Source organism: Oncorhynchus nerka, linkage group LG10 (assembly GCF_034236695.1).
Source record: "Oncorhynchus nerka isolate Pitt River linkage group LG10, Oner_Uvic_2.0, whole genome shotgun sequence".
NCBI lineage: Eukaryota > Metazoa > Chordata > Actinopteri > Salmoniformes > Salmonidae > Oncorhynchus > Oncorhynchus nerka.
This window is the reverse complement of record NC_088405.1, coordinates 27,379,746-27,395,683: the sequence shown is the minus strand read 5'-3', so window position 1 is coordinate 27,395,683 and position 15,938 is coordinate 27,379,746. Positions and strand designations below refer to the sequence as shown.

Here is a 15,938-nt window from a genome sequence, read left to right as displayed (position 1 = left end):
AATAATATATATTTTTTAATGAGAATTGCAATATGATCAAAAATATAGGCCCTAATGAATATGCTTGGGAGCAAACAACTGATGCACTTCCAGGAATCTTGTTTTCACTTACGTTCAATGTGGTAGGCTCATATAAGCTACAATTAACTTTTTTCGATGCAGAAATAGTTGTGGCCTATGTGGCAAGTTGATTAAGACCAATTGATTGATATAAATAATAGATCAATAATAGATATCAGATTCTTCATCCGTAAACGTGTAGTGTTATCAAATGGGAGATCAACAAACAACATCATTTTATTTGGAACGTGTGATTGTAATATTCTCCTAATGGTGGCGAGCGCATTTTCCACGCTGTGTGCCCACCATGCAGATGATCCCGGAGAATGAGCCGAGACGGATTCAGGCTCCTCGCCTGTGTGTGGAGCAGCTGACTGCCTCTCGCCACGTCCAGATGGCTTCTGAACACAGATTTGCATTCATTTTCCTCTAATATCTTCTGAAATAGCGGGGCAGCTGCATTTGTTGTCAAATACGGTTTAAAGCCTCCTTTCAGGACAGCATCGTTACCTACGTGACGGGTGTGGAGATCCATTTTCCCTCTCAAGTCAACAGTATCAGATCTAAGAGGATTTGTCTCAACGTCTCCTAATTTGATAATCAGATTTAAATCGAATTGGTGCGTGTAATTAGGGGTTAAGTTCTAATAAACGACTGAAGCCATGTTACAAAAACACAGTATGGCTAGGCCAAAGTTCTGTAAAGAAAGATAGGTTGGCAATCTCAAATGAACAGACAAATTTGCTCCGTTCTGCTCCCCAGCCTGTTTTATATTTGTGTTCATAGAAGAATGACAGTACAAAATTAAAAATGAACTGGTAAATGGGCATTTACTTGCTTGTCTGATCAAAATATGTACTGTCCATACATTTTAAATAATTTAATTTTAACGCATGTATAAGGATATATATCTTATTATGCGGAGTGGCAATAAGGCAATAGATCTTGAAAGAGGTGAAAGCAACAGCTTATTATTCACTTATCTTTGGCAGCAGCTATTAACCCTCAACACCAGATAGATTGCTGAGGATACATCTCTTCCTCTCTCCTCCCCCCATTCCCTCCCCCTCCTTCACATATTCACCCTCAATAAGGTGAAGGGTTTTCTGAAGCTATGGCTCGGACATTGGCTCTTCTCCAATTCATCAAAACATTATACTACTTATGACGCCTACTGTCACGAGATGAAAATAAGACACGATACCTTATTGTCCCCGATAATGTTTAATACAAGGCGATCCGGATCTTGTTTACATTAGAGGTCAGGGAATATAAATGGAATGAAATTGCACTCATTATGTTTTCCTGTTTCATAATATAATTTGGAACATACCCTAAATTAGTGGTGGTAATTTCCCAAACTCATTATCCACTTTCATTATTCTTATCATTTTGTTTGATAAAAACTTTTAATATCTGCGTCGCTGTAGATTAATTAAAACACAGTCAGTTTATCTACTCGGCCTTATTCGAGATTCTTAGTCGATTTCGTTTTCGATTAAATATAGGCTACATTTGAGATTAAACAAAGATATGACACGAATTTCAATATTTTAATCTAAAACATGATTTATGTAGGCCTAACATATGGGCCTATTAAATATTTTCGTTAGCTTAGCACACATTAGTGAATTCTCTGCCGGCCATGTCAATCGTATGTGTCATAATACTCCCAATTAAATAACCTAATTAAAACATGAAAATGCTTAATTACAAATCTTCTGAAAAATATAATGTACCATAATTTAAGCAAGCGTTCACAATAGACAAATGACCATTACAGGAATAGCTTTTTAATATAGTGAATGGATGTTGTGTGACGGTCACACCTCGTTGGATTCATATCATTGAAAAAAAATCAACTCACCACATTGCAAGAGGAAAGTAGAGCGAGTGTTCTCAGGTTGCTTCTAGGCTATACTCGTATAGTATAGCGCCAAAGCATGACAGGAACAGTCAGAGCTCCATATATGGTAAAAGCTACGCCCCATGAGCGTCATATTCTGACAGAGCCTCTCCCGTGGGTTTAGAGTTTTGGCTCCCGGGAAAGATTTCAGTCCTCGGGGAAAGAGGGCTTAGTTTTGCATGTTCCCATCCATCCTGCACGACGCGAAAGGCCCCTTATCCACCTCTCCTGCGTACCGGGAACACCTCCACGGTGATCAGCTACTGCGTGTGTTTGTCTTTTGGTGAAGCAGCACCTTTCCATTTCAGGAGTGGTTTATTCAACAGTGTCCTGAAGGTTTTGGATGTGGTGCTTCAAGGATGTCGCTACTTTGAGAGCATCATCCACACACAAACAACAACCATCGATTTTTTTTTGTCAATAAGCATAACAAAAAGAAGGAACAATAGCCTAAAAAAATCATAGTCTGTTGAACAAGTCACTTTTCCGGTCTGTGGATACCACACCAACTAAGTAGAGTACTTTGAGAATTGTTCACATCGCTGCAACCCAGGACGGACTGAAGAGGGAGGCGAGACCTGAGGACCGGGTTTTTTTCACCTTGCAAGGCTGATACCGCACTTACAACATCCCGTAAACCCTCAAGGATAACACTTTTGGACGTTTATTTACCGAATTTCACAGGAGGCTCATTGCACGTAAATTGTTCTAAATGTTCGGGATTCAGGAAACTATATCACGGGGTGGGACAACGATGAAGGAGGAACCGCTGGGTGGGCTGAATTCAGTCCGCTCATGGATGCACACAGCTGGGGTGGTTGATGCGAACACAGCCGCCCAAAGGTACGCATGCCAAATCATCTGATTTTCTCACGCATTTTTCATATCGACCCTCACTACCCTGTATCAATTACGGTCTCCCAATGCACCCCTTCGACTCGCCTCTCTTTCATTACATCATATTACCCCTATTGTAACAAATCAAGAAATCTCTCGTACTCTAACGTGCTTCCACGTCTTCAATGTTTTCATCAGCTCCACCATCTATCCCCCGTGTCTGATACTTAACCGATATGGTCTCTTGTTTTCTCCCCGCAGCGGCGTTGGCTTGGCGCGGGCACACTATGAAAAGCAGCCGCCTTCCAACCTCAGAAAATCCAATTTTTTCCATTTCGTCCTGGCACTGTACGACAGACAGGGTCAACCCGTTGAGATTGAAAGGACAGCTTATGTGGACTTTGTGGAGAAAGATAAAGTAAGCGCTGCATGAGAATATAATTTATTGAATTTCATAATCTGTCCTTTGAAATTAACTTGATGTATTTAGAGATGTGTGTGGGTCAGTAAGGCAGGTCACGTGCAATATCGACGTTTTTTAACCGCTTTCGTCGATGACAGGAGAGTGGTTGTCAGAGCTAAATCTTATTTTTGACAAATTATACATTTTAAATGATGAAATATCAGACAGTTAGATATATAGATAGATGCTTTATTTTCAACTCACCATCATCTCATTGCTGATTCTTTTCAGGAACCAAACGGTGAAAAAACGAACAATGGGATCATTTACAAAGTACAGTTGTTGTACAGCAATGGTGAGTGAAACAATTATTTTCATCAATTCAGTATAACCCAAAAGATAAAGGCTATAAATAATAATAAGGATAATAATAATTTACAATTAATTTATTTGCTAAATAATTATTTATATTTACAGGTAAAATGATGTATTATGTATTATTATAGTTTTAGAAATGGTCTCGGTTAAAAACAAACAAATATTTTTTGGGGTCATCAAATGTACATCTCATAGCCTTTACAGCCCTACCTCTGTCTTAACTTGGCATATTTGTTCCCCCAGGCGTCAGAACAGAACAGGATATTTTCATACGGTTAATCGATTCCATGACGAAGCAGGTATAAGCTACTGTTACTCATATATTCATACAGCTTGTTTACGCTAGAGACATTGCTTCTAAACCTCACCTGCATTCTTCACGCATGCATACTATAGGCTAGGCCTCTTCACGAGAGCGTTTTCTTTATGCCATCATGCATTGACTGAAATTGCATTATAGACAGCATGTAGACATGTAGCATGTTTTTGCGCAACTCTTAAGTAAGAATTAATCAAGCACTAAGTTACCATAAGCTTAGCCTGTAATTGTGTGCCTATACAATATAAATTGATGGTTTGTAATGCTGGTGCTTTCTGCCGATACGGATAAAGTGTATCAATAGAATAATACATAAACGTTTTTTGTTTACATATGAGATATCATAGGCTATTGTGTAATAAAGTAGGCTATTTTATTGTTTTGGAGTTACAAGTAGGCCCAAGTCATGTTTACTTGTTGAGTCCCTTATTCTAATCTGTGACTTTTAGGCATGTTGCTAGGCTTGACCCATATTAGGCTAAACATAACTAGGCCTAATGTTTGGAAAGAGATTCTGAAATAGCTCCTATAGTTAAAGCATTTCCATTCTTATAAGAATTCTCGAAATTACACCCCTAATCTCCTTACATTAAGGTGACTACACATCTGTAAGAGGCCTTATCTGATATTTTTCAACCATGGTGGTTGTTATTACTACTAATTTACCGAGGGTTACAGCAGATCATCTGAATAGAGCCGTTAAAGCTTCCACCACTCAGAGGGAAAATTCCTCTGCGAATGATCCGAATCAATGACGCAGAACAAGCAGTTTATGGATTTCTCTGTTTCTGCAGCTGCAAATAGCGACATAAATCAAATCAATATAGATAATCGCACAGTGCTCAACAAATAAAAACAGAGCCATCAAAAAAGTAAAGTGGGGTTCAAACCCAGTAAGAATATGACGTCAACATTTCAGAGTGTAATTGTGTATTTTTTCCTCCTAATCATATAGGCCCCACTTTTAATTCAAAATGTCTTAATTTAATAAGTAAGTGCTATACTGAAAATATGGCAAGTTACGGTGCCGTATAATATGCCAGGTAGCCTAGTTCACTAAAGGGGAGCAAAGTGCCTCTCTTCAAAATAGAGGGAGGGAGGAACCGAGGGAGCGAGAGCGGCACAACTGATAGCTACACACCATCTGTTTCAGCCAATGCTTAAAAATTACTCAACCGTACTGCCAGACACCGCTTTTTATCCACGGAAAGATCATTGTTAGCAGCTCAAAATAAACAACAGATTGCCCATTAACACTTTCCCCCAAATATCCACAGATTATAACCATATTGATGACACTTCATTGAAACTTCCCATATAAAGCTTATTCACATAGGCAATGTGTTATTACAAAAATATATAATAATACTAATACTTACAATAATAATACATATTATTATCTGCTATTATCATTTGACAGACATTGTAACATGTTATCATTTTCGTGCCTTTGCAACATTACACTTGTTGTTTTTTCCACCAATAACAATATAGCCTATTTGTTTTTTGGACTCAAGTGTTTTTGATTATTCGGTTTTATTAAACATAATGCCCTTTATAATTATGCTACTATAAAGTTGATTATATACAGTGGCTCATGTATTCAGATATTTAATGTAGACTACACATTTGTGTCTTTATTTTTTCCAAAGGCGATTATATATGAGGGTCAAGACAAAAACCCTGAAATGTGCAGATGTCTTCTTACACACGAAATTATGTGCAGGTAAGTGTTGCTTTTTTCACTCCACGAACTCAAAGCTGTTGAAGAAGTATACAGTTATACATTTTCTCCCCATACTTGTTTATTGTATTGGCATATGACACGGAGTAGGCCTACAAGGAGTGGAGTACAAACAGACTGGTACCCGGCTAGTTGTAGCCTACAGGGCCTCTTAGTGAATCTATTAGTCTGATGCCAGCGAGTCTGCGCCTCAAAACATGGAGTCAAGTCTTGGTTGATCCCACATATCATCAGTGACCAGCGTGCTTTTTAAGCGTCATTTAACCACGCAAATCTCAAGGTCTCATGTGTCATGTCCCTCTGCTATTCAACGGTGTCATTGATACTAAAAGGAAACACGTATTTTGTTGTTATTGTTGAGCTCAGCGTGATCTTTGTGAGCAGTTACTGAATTCGGATACTCTCGGTTAACCTTTCTTTTGTTGCACCGGCGCATTGTTAACGTTTTTGAGAGCAAGTGCACCGAGAACTGAGAATGATTAGCCTGAAAACAATTTTTTTTTTAAACTCGTCACTCATACAACATGTTATACATGCATCTATCACTTATTTGTGAGGCGTGGAATTTGGTGCGCTCTAGATATAATCTTACTGTCAGTGTCAAAGAGAAAGTGTATTCTGTAGTGGGAGGCAGGTAGCCTATAGCAATAACCTAAAGGTCGCTGGTTCGTATCCCAGAGACGACTAGGTGAAACGTCTGTGGATGTGCCCTTGAGCAAGGCACTTAACCCTAATTGCTCCTGAAATTCGCTCTGCATAAGTGTGTCTGTAAAATGTAATAAGACTTACTGAAGGCTATCATCATTAAAGAGGCCATGAGGTTATAAGTAGCCTATAGGCCTGCTTCATGAGAGTATTCTTCTGATCTTTTTTGCTCTGGTAAAACATTAAGTACATTGTTGCACTAATATGAAGTATTAGAGTAAAATACACTCAACCTATCCCTGTCTACATGTTGTGGAAAATACACATCATGTCATTTGAATGATAGAATGGACTCACAGTAGCTTTTAAAATGCATTATCTTTCTTCCCTTGCCATATGGCTTTAATCAATCTCATTTGGACCTGTGGCCATTATACAAGTATACATTTTCATTTCAAATGGTAAGCAGCAGTATATTTGTGTTTGATTTCAGGTTTAATTAAATCTCCAATCAAAGAACTGGAGGTATACTATAGGTTTAGAGAAAAGATGGTGGAAACATGTGGTGGAGGATAGATTGGTGCTTTTGAGTCCATAATTGATAAATGCCCCGCAGAAATATTGGTTGAGGGTGGCATCTTGCATCTCCCCCAGAAATAGCAGCTTGGCAATTAGAGGTAAACAAAAGCTGAAGCTGTGAAAAGTGACTCCCCTGCCTCCTGGCCCAATCCCCCTTCTACTTTCCTTCCCCTCTTTTCCAGCGCTAAGGCAAACGCTGTACCACAAAATGTGTTTTTTTGTCATTTTAATTATCCATCAGAATCCATGACAGGATAGATTTAGTGTACTCTATTTCTCTATAATATTTTTGTGTTTGAATTTAACACAATGACGTGTTGCCTTAGAAGGCAGCATACATTTTGAAGGATCTAATATTTACTCTATGGTCTTATAAACAGTAACAGCCACTGTGGTGATCTCAAACACACTCTTTCTTCCCCTAGCCGGTGTTGTGATAAGAAGAGCTGTGGCAACAGGAACGAGACTCCGTCAGACCCTGTGATCATCGACAGGTAGGCCCTGCTCCATGTCTCCTTCATACTGCTGTGATTGTGATATGTGTTAGATTCAGCTCTGTTGGGAAGTTAGTGAGCACTCCCCAGTGTTTTGGTGCCCAGGTGGGTTGGACTCCAACCTTCTGGTCAACTCTACGGGAACTGTGGCTGATTGCTCTGTGAGCAGGTGAGGGAGGTCTTTCCTTTGCGCTCAGAGGGGCGGTCACCACCTGGAGAGGGGCGTTCAATCACAGGTGCATCACGCGGGGTATTCGTCTAATTGGCGAGGGGTTTATCATGATTTTTGTATCTCATCAATTTTGTTGTCTATTTAAGTAGTCATTATCCAGTGCTACGGTTGTGAGTAAAGGTGGTTAGGGCTCTGTTGTGATATAATAGGAGTTTGTGGCAGTGATTTTTATCGTAACCTTTAGGTTTACAGTATGTACAAATATATTACAGCTTTTGGATATTCAGATAACATATTCAGTGAACATAAACGGCATATTGGCTACTTACATTCCTTCCATCAAGTATTTCTGTTATTCAGACTCCTCTATCTCACGGCTGAAAAAGGAATATGTGTGCGTATGTGCGTGCCTCCGTGTCTGTAGGAGGGACTGTCCTCAGCATTGAGCCCATGTAACTCTCACCATGGAGTACGGAGAGACAGCAATGCTAATGTTTGACTAGCCGGAATCACTGTTTGTTTAGCGGAGAATGCCTGGTATCTGACAGAGGGGACAACTCTCTTATTAGTAATCAAATAGGGCTGAGCAGTTGTTGCCGCCACTCCAGAAGCTTCTCATGTATCAGGAAGTAGGAGCTGCCCAGGATGCCTGCCTGGCTGAATTACCACAGCTACTGCTTCTCTAGACACCTCTCTCTCTCTCTACTAGGAGAGCTGGTGTTCCTCTATTATGTAGGACTGGATGTAACATTACGTTCCGGCCATTATGTATGTGATTTATATTGAGCAGCTCAAGGCAACACTTATAATTCAAAAAAATATATAAAGGGCTCTCATCATGTCCTTTATGAAGCTGATTGTCCAATCTATTAGTATTTATTGGATGAAATGTTCACACAAAAACCTAAAGTATGACAGATAAACATCTCACTTATTTCCACTTCTTTAAAGTTTGCTTTGTAGTACTGCCTTGTCGCCAGGGTTGGGGAGTAACTGATTAGATGAAACCAGTTACATGTAGTCTGATTACAAAAAAAATGTAACTGTAATCAGTTACGTTACCATCAAAAAAATATTGTAATCAGATTACAGGTACTTTTGAAAAACTAGATGATTACTTCTAGGATTCATTTTAAATTCAGAAAGGATGTTTGCAGAACAAAATACATTAAAACAACTTTTTTTTTTAACCACATTCAGTTTAGCATTGAAACAAGGTACAAGTTTAAGTTTGTTCTACCTGATTGAGTCTGGCCACAAGTCAGAGACCACTATGATGACACACCAAATGCGTCTGATGGATCCTTTTTGTCTTCTTCTAATGCCTCTTAAGGAGAATGTAATCCAAAAGTAACTGAAAGTAATCAGATTACGTTACTGAGTTTGGCTTAATCCAAAAGTTATGTTACTCATTAAAATTTTGGACAAGTAACTAGTACCTGTAACAGATTACATTTAGAAAGAAACCCTTTCCAACCTTGCTCGCCACTTTCATTGCGTTGAGTTTCACACTCTATTATTCTTAATTCTGTGCACTAAAACATGTAACATAAGTACAATAGCCAAAATGAAAGCATGGAGAATTACCGTCAAAGAGGAAAAAAGGAGAAGCGGATGGATATTGTAAACTCAACCGTCTCAGAAAAAAAGGCTCAGATTTTCATTGTGACAGGAGTGAATGGGAGTAGAGTATCCTTTTCCTCACACAATGAGCCGGTCTGTTGAATCACAAAAGCATATGTTCCTCATTAGACCCTCCCGTTGTCTCCATTCCATAACTATGAGCAGATCAGTTCACCCTCCCGGACCCACACTACTTCCCATTGACTTCACACTGACTAAAGGGGGTGTTCTGGAGTTTTAGGGTTTACACAAAATCACTGAAGTGTACTGTACTGCATGCACATGTCACCCAGTTTATCATCCTGATATAGTCATTTTCAGTGAACATATAAGTGAGATTTTATGACGCCTCATTGTGTTAAACTCTCTTGCTACATCTCTCAGTTTCTCATGCAAAGTGTGAGTAGCACCTGTGCTGCAGTTGCTTCTGGCTAAAAGAGATTACTTTCAATTGAAGAGACCTGAGAGTTTAGTATGTGAAAAACAGGAGAGAGGTCTGATTTTAAATCAGTAATGTCTTAGGTATCTGCCTACATTACAGTATAAAACATCTAGTTCAGCTCTGCCACATTTCCTAGAGAAACAGTAGCATTGCCCAACTGTTAAGAAACAGATTTGGAGTGAATCATGGACGGTGTTGCCTCGCTGTTACATTTTCCCAGATGGTAAGAGGGGAAAGCGCACACAGCTAGCTGGCATGTAGCAAGATATTAACTGGCGTTCCCATGGATCTGGCATATCCGACTGAGTTTGGGAAACTTATCATTCCAAATGTGTCCTATTTTCCTGTGGTCAAGCCAGACATCTGTTTACCCCATTTTCTCTCCCAGTTCGATGCAGATTTTCAGTAATTTTTTTGAAAGGAAAGAATTCTTTAAAAAAGTTTGTTAGATTTAAGCCTAACAGCTGTCACGGAGTATCAATGCTGGTGGATCTTTAAAGCTGCAATATGTAACTTTTTGGGCGACCTGACCAAATTCACATAGAAATGTGTGATATAGATCTGTCATTTTCATTGAAAGTCTAAGGAGCAGTAGATCGGTTCTATGTGCTCTATTTCAATACTTTCCATTTTTTTGTTTCGGTTGTGTACACCAGCTTCAAACAGCTGAAAATACAATATTTTTGGTTTTGGAAAATATATTTCACAGCAGTGTAGATGGTACAATGATACTCTACACTATACTTGCTTGTTTTGTCACATAAACTGAAATTAGGCAAACTTTTTTGCAACCAGGAAATGGCAGAGCGAATTCTGCATATTGCATCTTTAAATATTTCATATGACTTTTGATGTCATTACATTATTCATATTTGTTTTATAGGGAAATAAAGTAACTATTGTGTGTGTTAAGGGAAACTATAAACTGCTGGGTAAAGGCTGGTTGTTTTCTGCATTGACTGTACATTTAAAGTCTATTGTGTTCTGTGTGTATTTGCATGCGCAATTTTTCTTCTTCTAATCAGGAAATGAAAATGTTGGAAACTATGTTGGCCCTTGCAGAAAAAAAAGACGCCTACTGAATTTGGTCAAAAATTGTATCACTATTGCTATGACTACAGTACTTCGCAGTTGGTTATAATCATATCTTCCCGTTAGGAAGTCAGTGGTGCAACGGATGTCACATCTATAAGCTAGTGACGCCTTAAAGTGAGTGAGGGCGTGGGCTCATCCAGGCAGTCATTTGAGTATCGAGAGTTATAGTGATGAGGTGCCCAATATCTGATTAGCTGGTTTCCCCATTTAAAGTATGTGTAGAGCTGCGTGTGCCAAACATAACTCAATTTGTGATGACTCTCCTGCACTGGTATCGTTCTTCACTCTCCTGCATATTGACTTTGTCTTCTCCTGTGTGAAAGATTATATACATGGTCCAAGCTTACGCATGGATTTTGTAATAAGAAAGAGGAACATGCTGTTGGAAAAAAAGAGAGAAAATGACTCATTCTCTCTGTCAAAGTTCAAAGGTTGTGTATATCGCAGAGGAGATGCAGCAGATTAGGTGAGGATAGCAGAGGAGGGAGTGTGTTTTCAGAGCTCTGGCTGCCCATACATGAATTTTGAATTGAATGTATGTTCACACAGCTTAACATCCGTGTCAATTTACGCTCCCATCCAGAAAGGAGGACTGTGGACCAGACCAAATCATGTCAGCTCCGCTTATTCCAGCTTCAACCGCACTCCCTTTCACTTCCTGTCACAAAGGTCAAAGAGCGCTGACCTCTGGAGGCCGCTCAGCCACTGAATAATTCATGACATTGACTTATTATTTTTTATTTTTCAGTCATCAGCACACATGGTTGTGCTGTGGAAGGGTTTTATTCATTTAGCTCATTTATAAAGGCCTCCACACCTGTTCACATGTTAATGCAATTACTTTTTTGGCCTAATGCAAATTTTGCACTATGTCGCTCATTAGTGCACTGTATTTTCTAAATTACTGTGCGTTATTGTTTATTTGTGGAACACCTACGAGGTCATATCCCAGAGTGCAGTGCACTTGTTGTTGAGTTGTTTGTCAGCAACAAAAGACTCCCGGGTCGGACCATCTCATATGTGGTTTCTCTTCTCTCTACCAACAAATACGAAAATTGGTGTGGTGGTGTGTTCCCATCTGGGTTTTGCAAAACCGTGATTAACTCCCAAGCTGAACAAATGCCAGTATTTATAAGGTCAGCTTTTTGCGTTGGAAATGCTATGTAAATGAGAATCAGCGAAAGGGGACATTAAGCAAAATTAAATTCATTGTCTCCTTTAATGTCATTTACATTTTTGGCTAAGCCCTGGACTGTCAAAGAGGATTTCAGAGACCATTTTAATTACACATGAAAAAATGGGGGGTGTTCTCATAAGAGGCAGTGTTTTGATAACCTGTAAAGAGAGGTCTGTTTATGGTTGATTGATGAACCACCTACAGTAAATTACATGTTTCCACTGCATCTTCCATTGCACCATAAACTGTATGTAGTGTTAATTCACCATCCATCCACAAGTGAGAATTATGCAATGCAGAGGTGCAGAGCAATGCACAGGTTGTGTTGTTGTGTTCAAAACTGGAGGTGTTTCTCATGGACTCTTTGTATCATTCAGTAGAGGATTTGGACTTGGTTCGGGGATGGTGAACATACAGTTTAGACGTACTAAACAGTGCAGTCGATTAAAGTAGCTGCCTTTGGGGAAAAACACACACACACACACACACACACACACACACACACACACACACACACACACACACACACACACACACACACACACACACACACACACACACACTCACTCACTCACTCACTCACTCACTCAAACGTTTCATGTTCATGCCTCAACAATATTTCCATCTCCGTGTTTTATTTACGGCTGTTTTCAGTGTAACCTATTTGACAGACGTGAGTTTTTTGACACCCTGTGAGAAAGGAGAGAAGAAACTGGCCACTGCACCCTGGACTGGAGTGATGTTTGAGTGAAAGTGTCTCCTTTTGAGCCAGATTAGGAATAGCAGGAAGTGTTGAGAGTGAAACCTGTACTTGGCAGCTCTCTGTTGGCTTGCACTTGCCGAAAAATGAAACCCAGACCCTCTTTGCAGCCTTGGAGCCAGAAACTCCTTCCCACTGTTCCAACATCCAGGATTGGGTAATACTGTTCACTAAGCAAAACATGACCTCAAATTAGTCTGTTCTGTTTTTTATTCCCTCCTCCCTCATGTCGGTTTTATCACAGTTTGTAAATGTCAAGACGTACAAAGACGCACAGTATAAATTATATTTTCCAAATGACGCTCTCATGTTTGGGTTCACATGAGTGGCGTCTGAAGGTAACATGGTGCCTGGTGTACACGGGGGAGACCCACCTCACTTGTGTAGGATTCCCCATGGGCATCAGCTAATGGCAAGATTGACAACAGCACAGAAGATGGGGGTGTTGTGTTTTACTAGTGCTGAGCAGGGGTGATGACTTTAACATGTGTGCAGAGAGAGCAGGAGATGTGTGTGTTTATTAAAGAGAGAGAGAGAGAGAGGTGTGCTGTACAAGAAATAAGTCTGGACCAACAAAGTGAGGGATTCGGCTCCAGCTTGACGGCAATGAAAGACGAAACATGGTTCCACATGTGTTGAGAAAGAGCAGTCCATCTGTCCATGGAGACAACCCCTCTCCCCCTCTCCTTCTCTCCCCCTCTCTTCTCCCATTTTACTCCCTTGGTTCACTGCATTGACAGAAAAAGGCCTGAGCTGGGGCGATGGGATGAAGGCATGGGCAAAGAGCAACACTGGACCTCACTCACACACACACACATGCATGTGTACATATGCACCCCTGTGCACACACACACATATTTTTGATTTATAAAACAAGTGATATTTCTTTGTAATAATTTTGATAGTTTATATTTTCCAGCTTCGGTTTCACTGTCTCCTATTACATCCAATAACTCTGTGGAGTACCATGGTAACACTGTACATTAAGTTGCTCTAAAAGACGATTACAATCAAGCATAATATTTGGAAATGACTATATATTGTGATGCTGTAGAAACATAATTTAGAAGTGGAATACAGTACACAATGAAAATTGTACTTGAAAATGAAATCAAACCTAAATAAAATGTCGCTCTAGCTCCAATTATTCTCGCTCCAACAGCCGTCCTTTATAATTAGACTCTGTAGCTGTTTAGTCTTTGTTTGGTTTCTTAATGCGTTAATGGTACAAATGCTTTTTCAAACATCCTCGGCTCCTATGAATCAGATTTAGGTCACCCGTCGTACTGTTTTTACATGCTTTTATTCATTTGAAAAAATATTTCCTTTCTTTCTTTTGGCATGTTCTCAGTCCCATTAAATCCTTATTAGGTTCCCCCTAATTGTCAAACTAACTGTTGGGTCAACCTCAGTCGTATCTGGCCGTAAAACAGCACATTAGGCCCTGGTGAGGGATATATGTGGTATTTCATCGGAGATGGAGTAATGCTGGGGTTTTATGGTTAAGTACCAGTTCACGCCCACGCCATTTGTTTCGCATTAGGCTGGAGGTTTTGTAAATCAGATCAATATGTTTGCCGTGATGTGATTCCTTGCCGGGATCTCCCGAGTCGTTCTTTCCTCCACTACTTTTCTTATGGGACCGGTTGTCGATGCACACTCACTCCACCCACCCCTCCCATCCATCTCTCTCTCTCTCTCTCTATCCCTCCCTCCATCTCCACCTCAATCTATTTCCATTTTCTGAATGTAGCAATTTGTAGTGTGACATGGCTGAGATTAGGATGGGATGCAGTCGGAGGCGGATTGCATTGGACATGGTCCTGCTCCCATGGCGTGGGGTCACATGACAAAGATGGGGAATTGTGGGATGGGGTCATCAGTTACCTCGAGGAAACGAGCGGGTCTTCTGGTCGCTCCGATGGCCCCCAGGGGTGCCTGGGATAGATCCGAGGGAAAGCCCCAGAGAAAGTCCTGAACCAGTGTCATTTATTAAAAGTGACAAGTTATTTCTAAGTATAGCTCCTTTTTCTTTTTTGCCCTCTGTCCACAAATCACGCAGATATGATAACTGTAAGGATGACCCCCTCTTTTTACATATACACATCTTCCAATCAGTCTGGGAACATTTGTATTCTGTTTAAGGACCTAGTTATTATTGTTTGAAATCAGGAATTATTAACAGCTATGAAAATATTTCAATATGCGTTCAAAAGTTTGTTGTAAAACGTTTTGTCTTTGTAAATGAAAACCATCTTGTTGCATCTAAAACAATCCACTTCAACATCTATTTTGGTGGCGTAGTCAGACTCTCATAATTCTTATATTACTGTAAAGCGTAATATTAGATTTTCTTAAACGATATTATTGTATTCTACAATGAGCCTCCTTTCCCCTGTGGAGTGGTGTGGTCCTTTTGACCTCCTCCCCCTCCCCCTTTACAGCCGGCCCCAACTGCGTTAATGATATATGACAGAAATTTCCTTGTGCTGGTTCAGTGGCAAGAAAGGTCCTGGCTAGTCTATATCAATCCATCTGTCTTATGTCCCCATGTCTTGAATTACCGCTTGATGGAAACCTGCTGCTGGCTCCTCTTGCCAATTGAAATCAGATCTCCTCTACAGCCCGGTGTAATATTGATCCATATTCAACACCCAAGCTGCCAATCAATCACTATTGATTTACAATAAAAAACACTCCTATGCTTGTTCAGCACCACATTCGATGTGGTGGAAGAAAAAACAGCATTGTGCCTTTACCATGCAGGGACCAGAGCAATATAAATATGTGAGGAAAGGAAAATGTATTCTTGGTTTGAAACCATGACAACATGGTTAGTGTACACCATCAAGTGCTACAACAGAAACAATGTTCCACTCCAGTCATGTGAAACGACGATCCATTCCTGTCATGTGAAACGACGATCCACTCTAGTCATGTGAAACGACGATCCACTCTAGTCATGTGAAACGACGATCCACTCTAGTCATGTGAAACGACGATCCACTCTAGTCATGTGAAACAAACCAATAACAATTGTTTAATGGGACAACATTTCTATTAGGAGTCATGTATTGAAGTCCTGCCCTGTTTCTAAATTAGCATACATCTCTATTGCAGTGGGGAAGTATAACTGTCATGTCAAATCTGTCTGAAATTTAAATGGAAGGCTTTAGGCTTTAAATGTGGGTTCAGCCATGTGCACTTCAGATTGATTTCTACATGTTAATACAATGACAAGACTTCCTGTGGCTTGATATGAATTGGCCTCTCGTTATCCCACCCTCATACACAGACATGCTCT

The 15,938-nt window shown here is 40.0% G+C and overlaps 1 protein-coding gene across 4 annotated transcripts in view; it reads left to right on the top strand.

Moving 5' to 3' along the window:
• Positions 1-2,108: 2,108 nt before the first annotated feature.
• ebf3b (EBF transcription factor 3b) overlaps positions 2,109-15,938 on the top strand; it is a 72,812-nt gene continuing 58,982 nt past the window's right edge. For all 4 annotated transcript variants that reach the window (XM_029669349.2, XM_029669346.2, XM_029669347.2 and 1 more), the window contains exons 1-6: positions 2,109-2,809; positions 3,065-3,221; positions 3,498-3,561; positions 3,828-3,883; positions 5,556-5,629; positions 7,297-7,365. In XM_029669349.2, the coding sequence (XP_029525209.1) occupies positions 2,679-2,809; positions 3,065-3,221; positions 3,498-3,561; positions 3,828-3,883; positions 5,556-5,629; positions 7,297-7,365 (551 nt within the window). In that variant the 5' untranslated portion in view covers positions 2,109-2,678. The remainder of the gene's footprint in view (positions 2,810-3,064; positions 3,222-3,497; positions 3,562-3,827; positions 3,884-5,555; positions 5,630-7,296; positions 7,366-15,938) is intronic.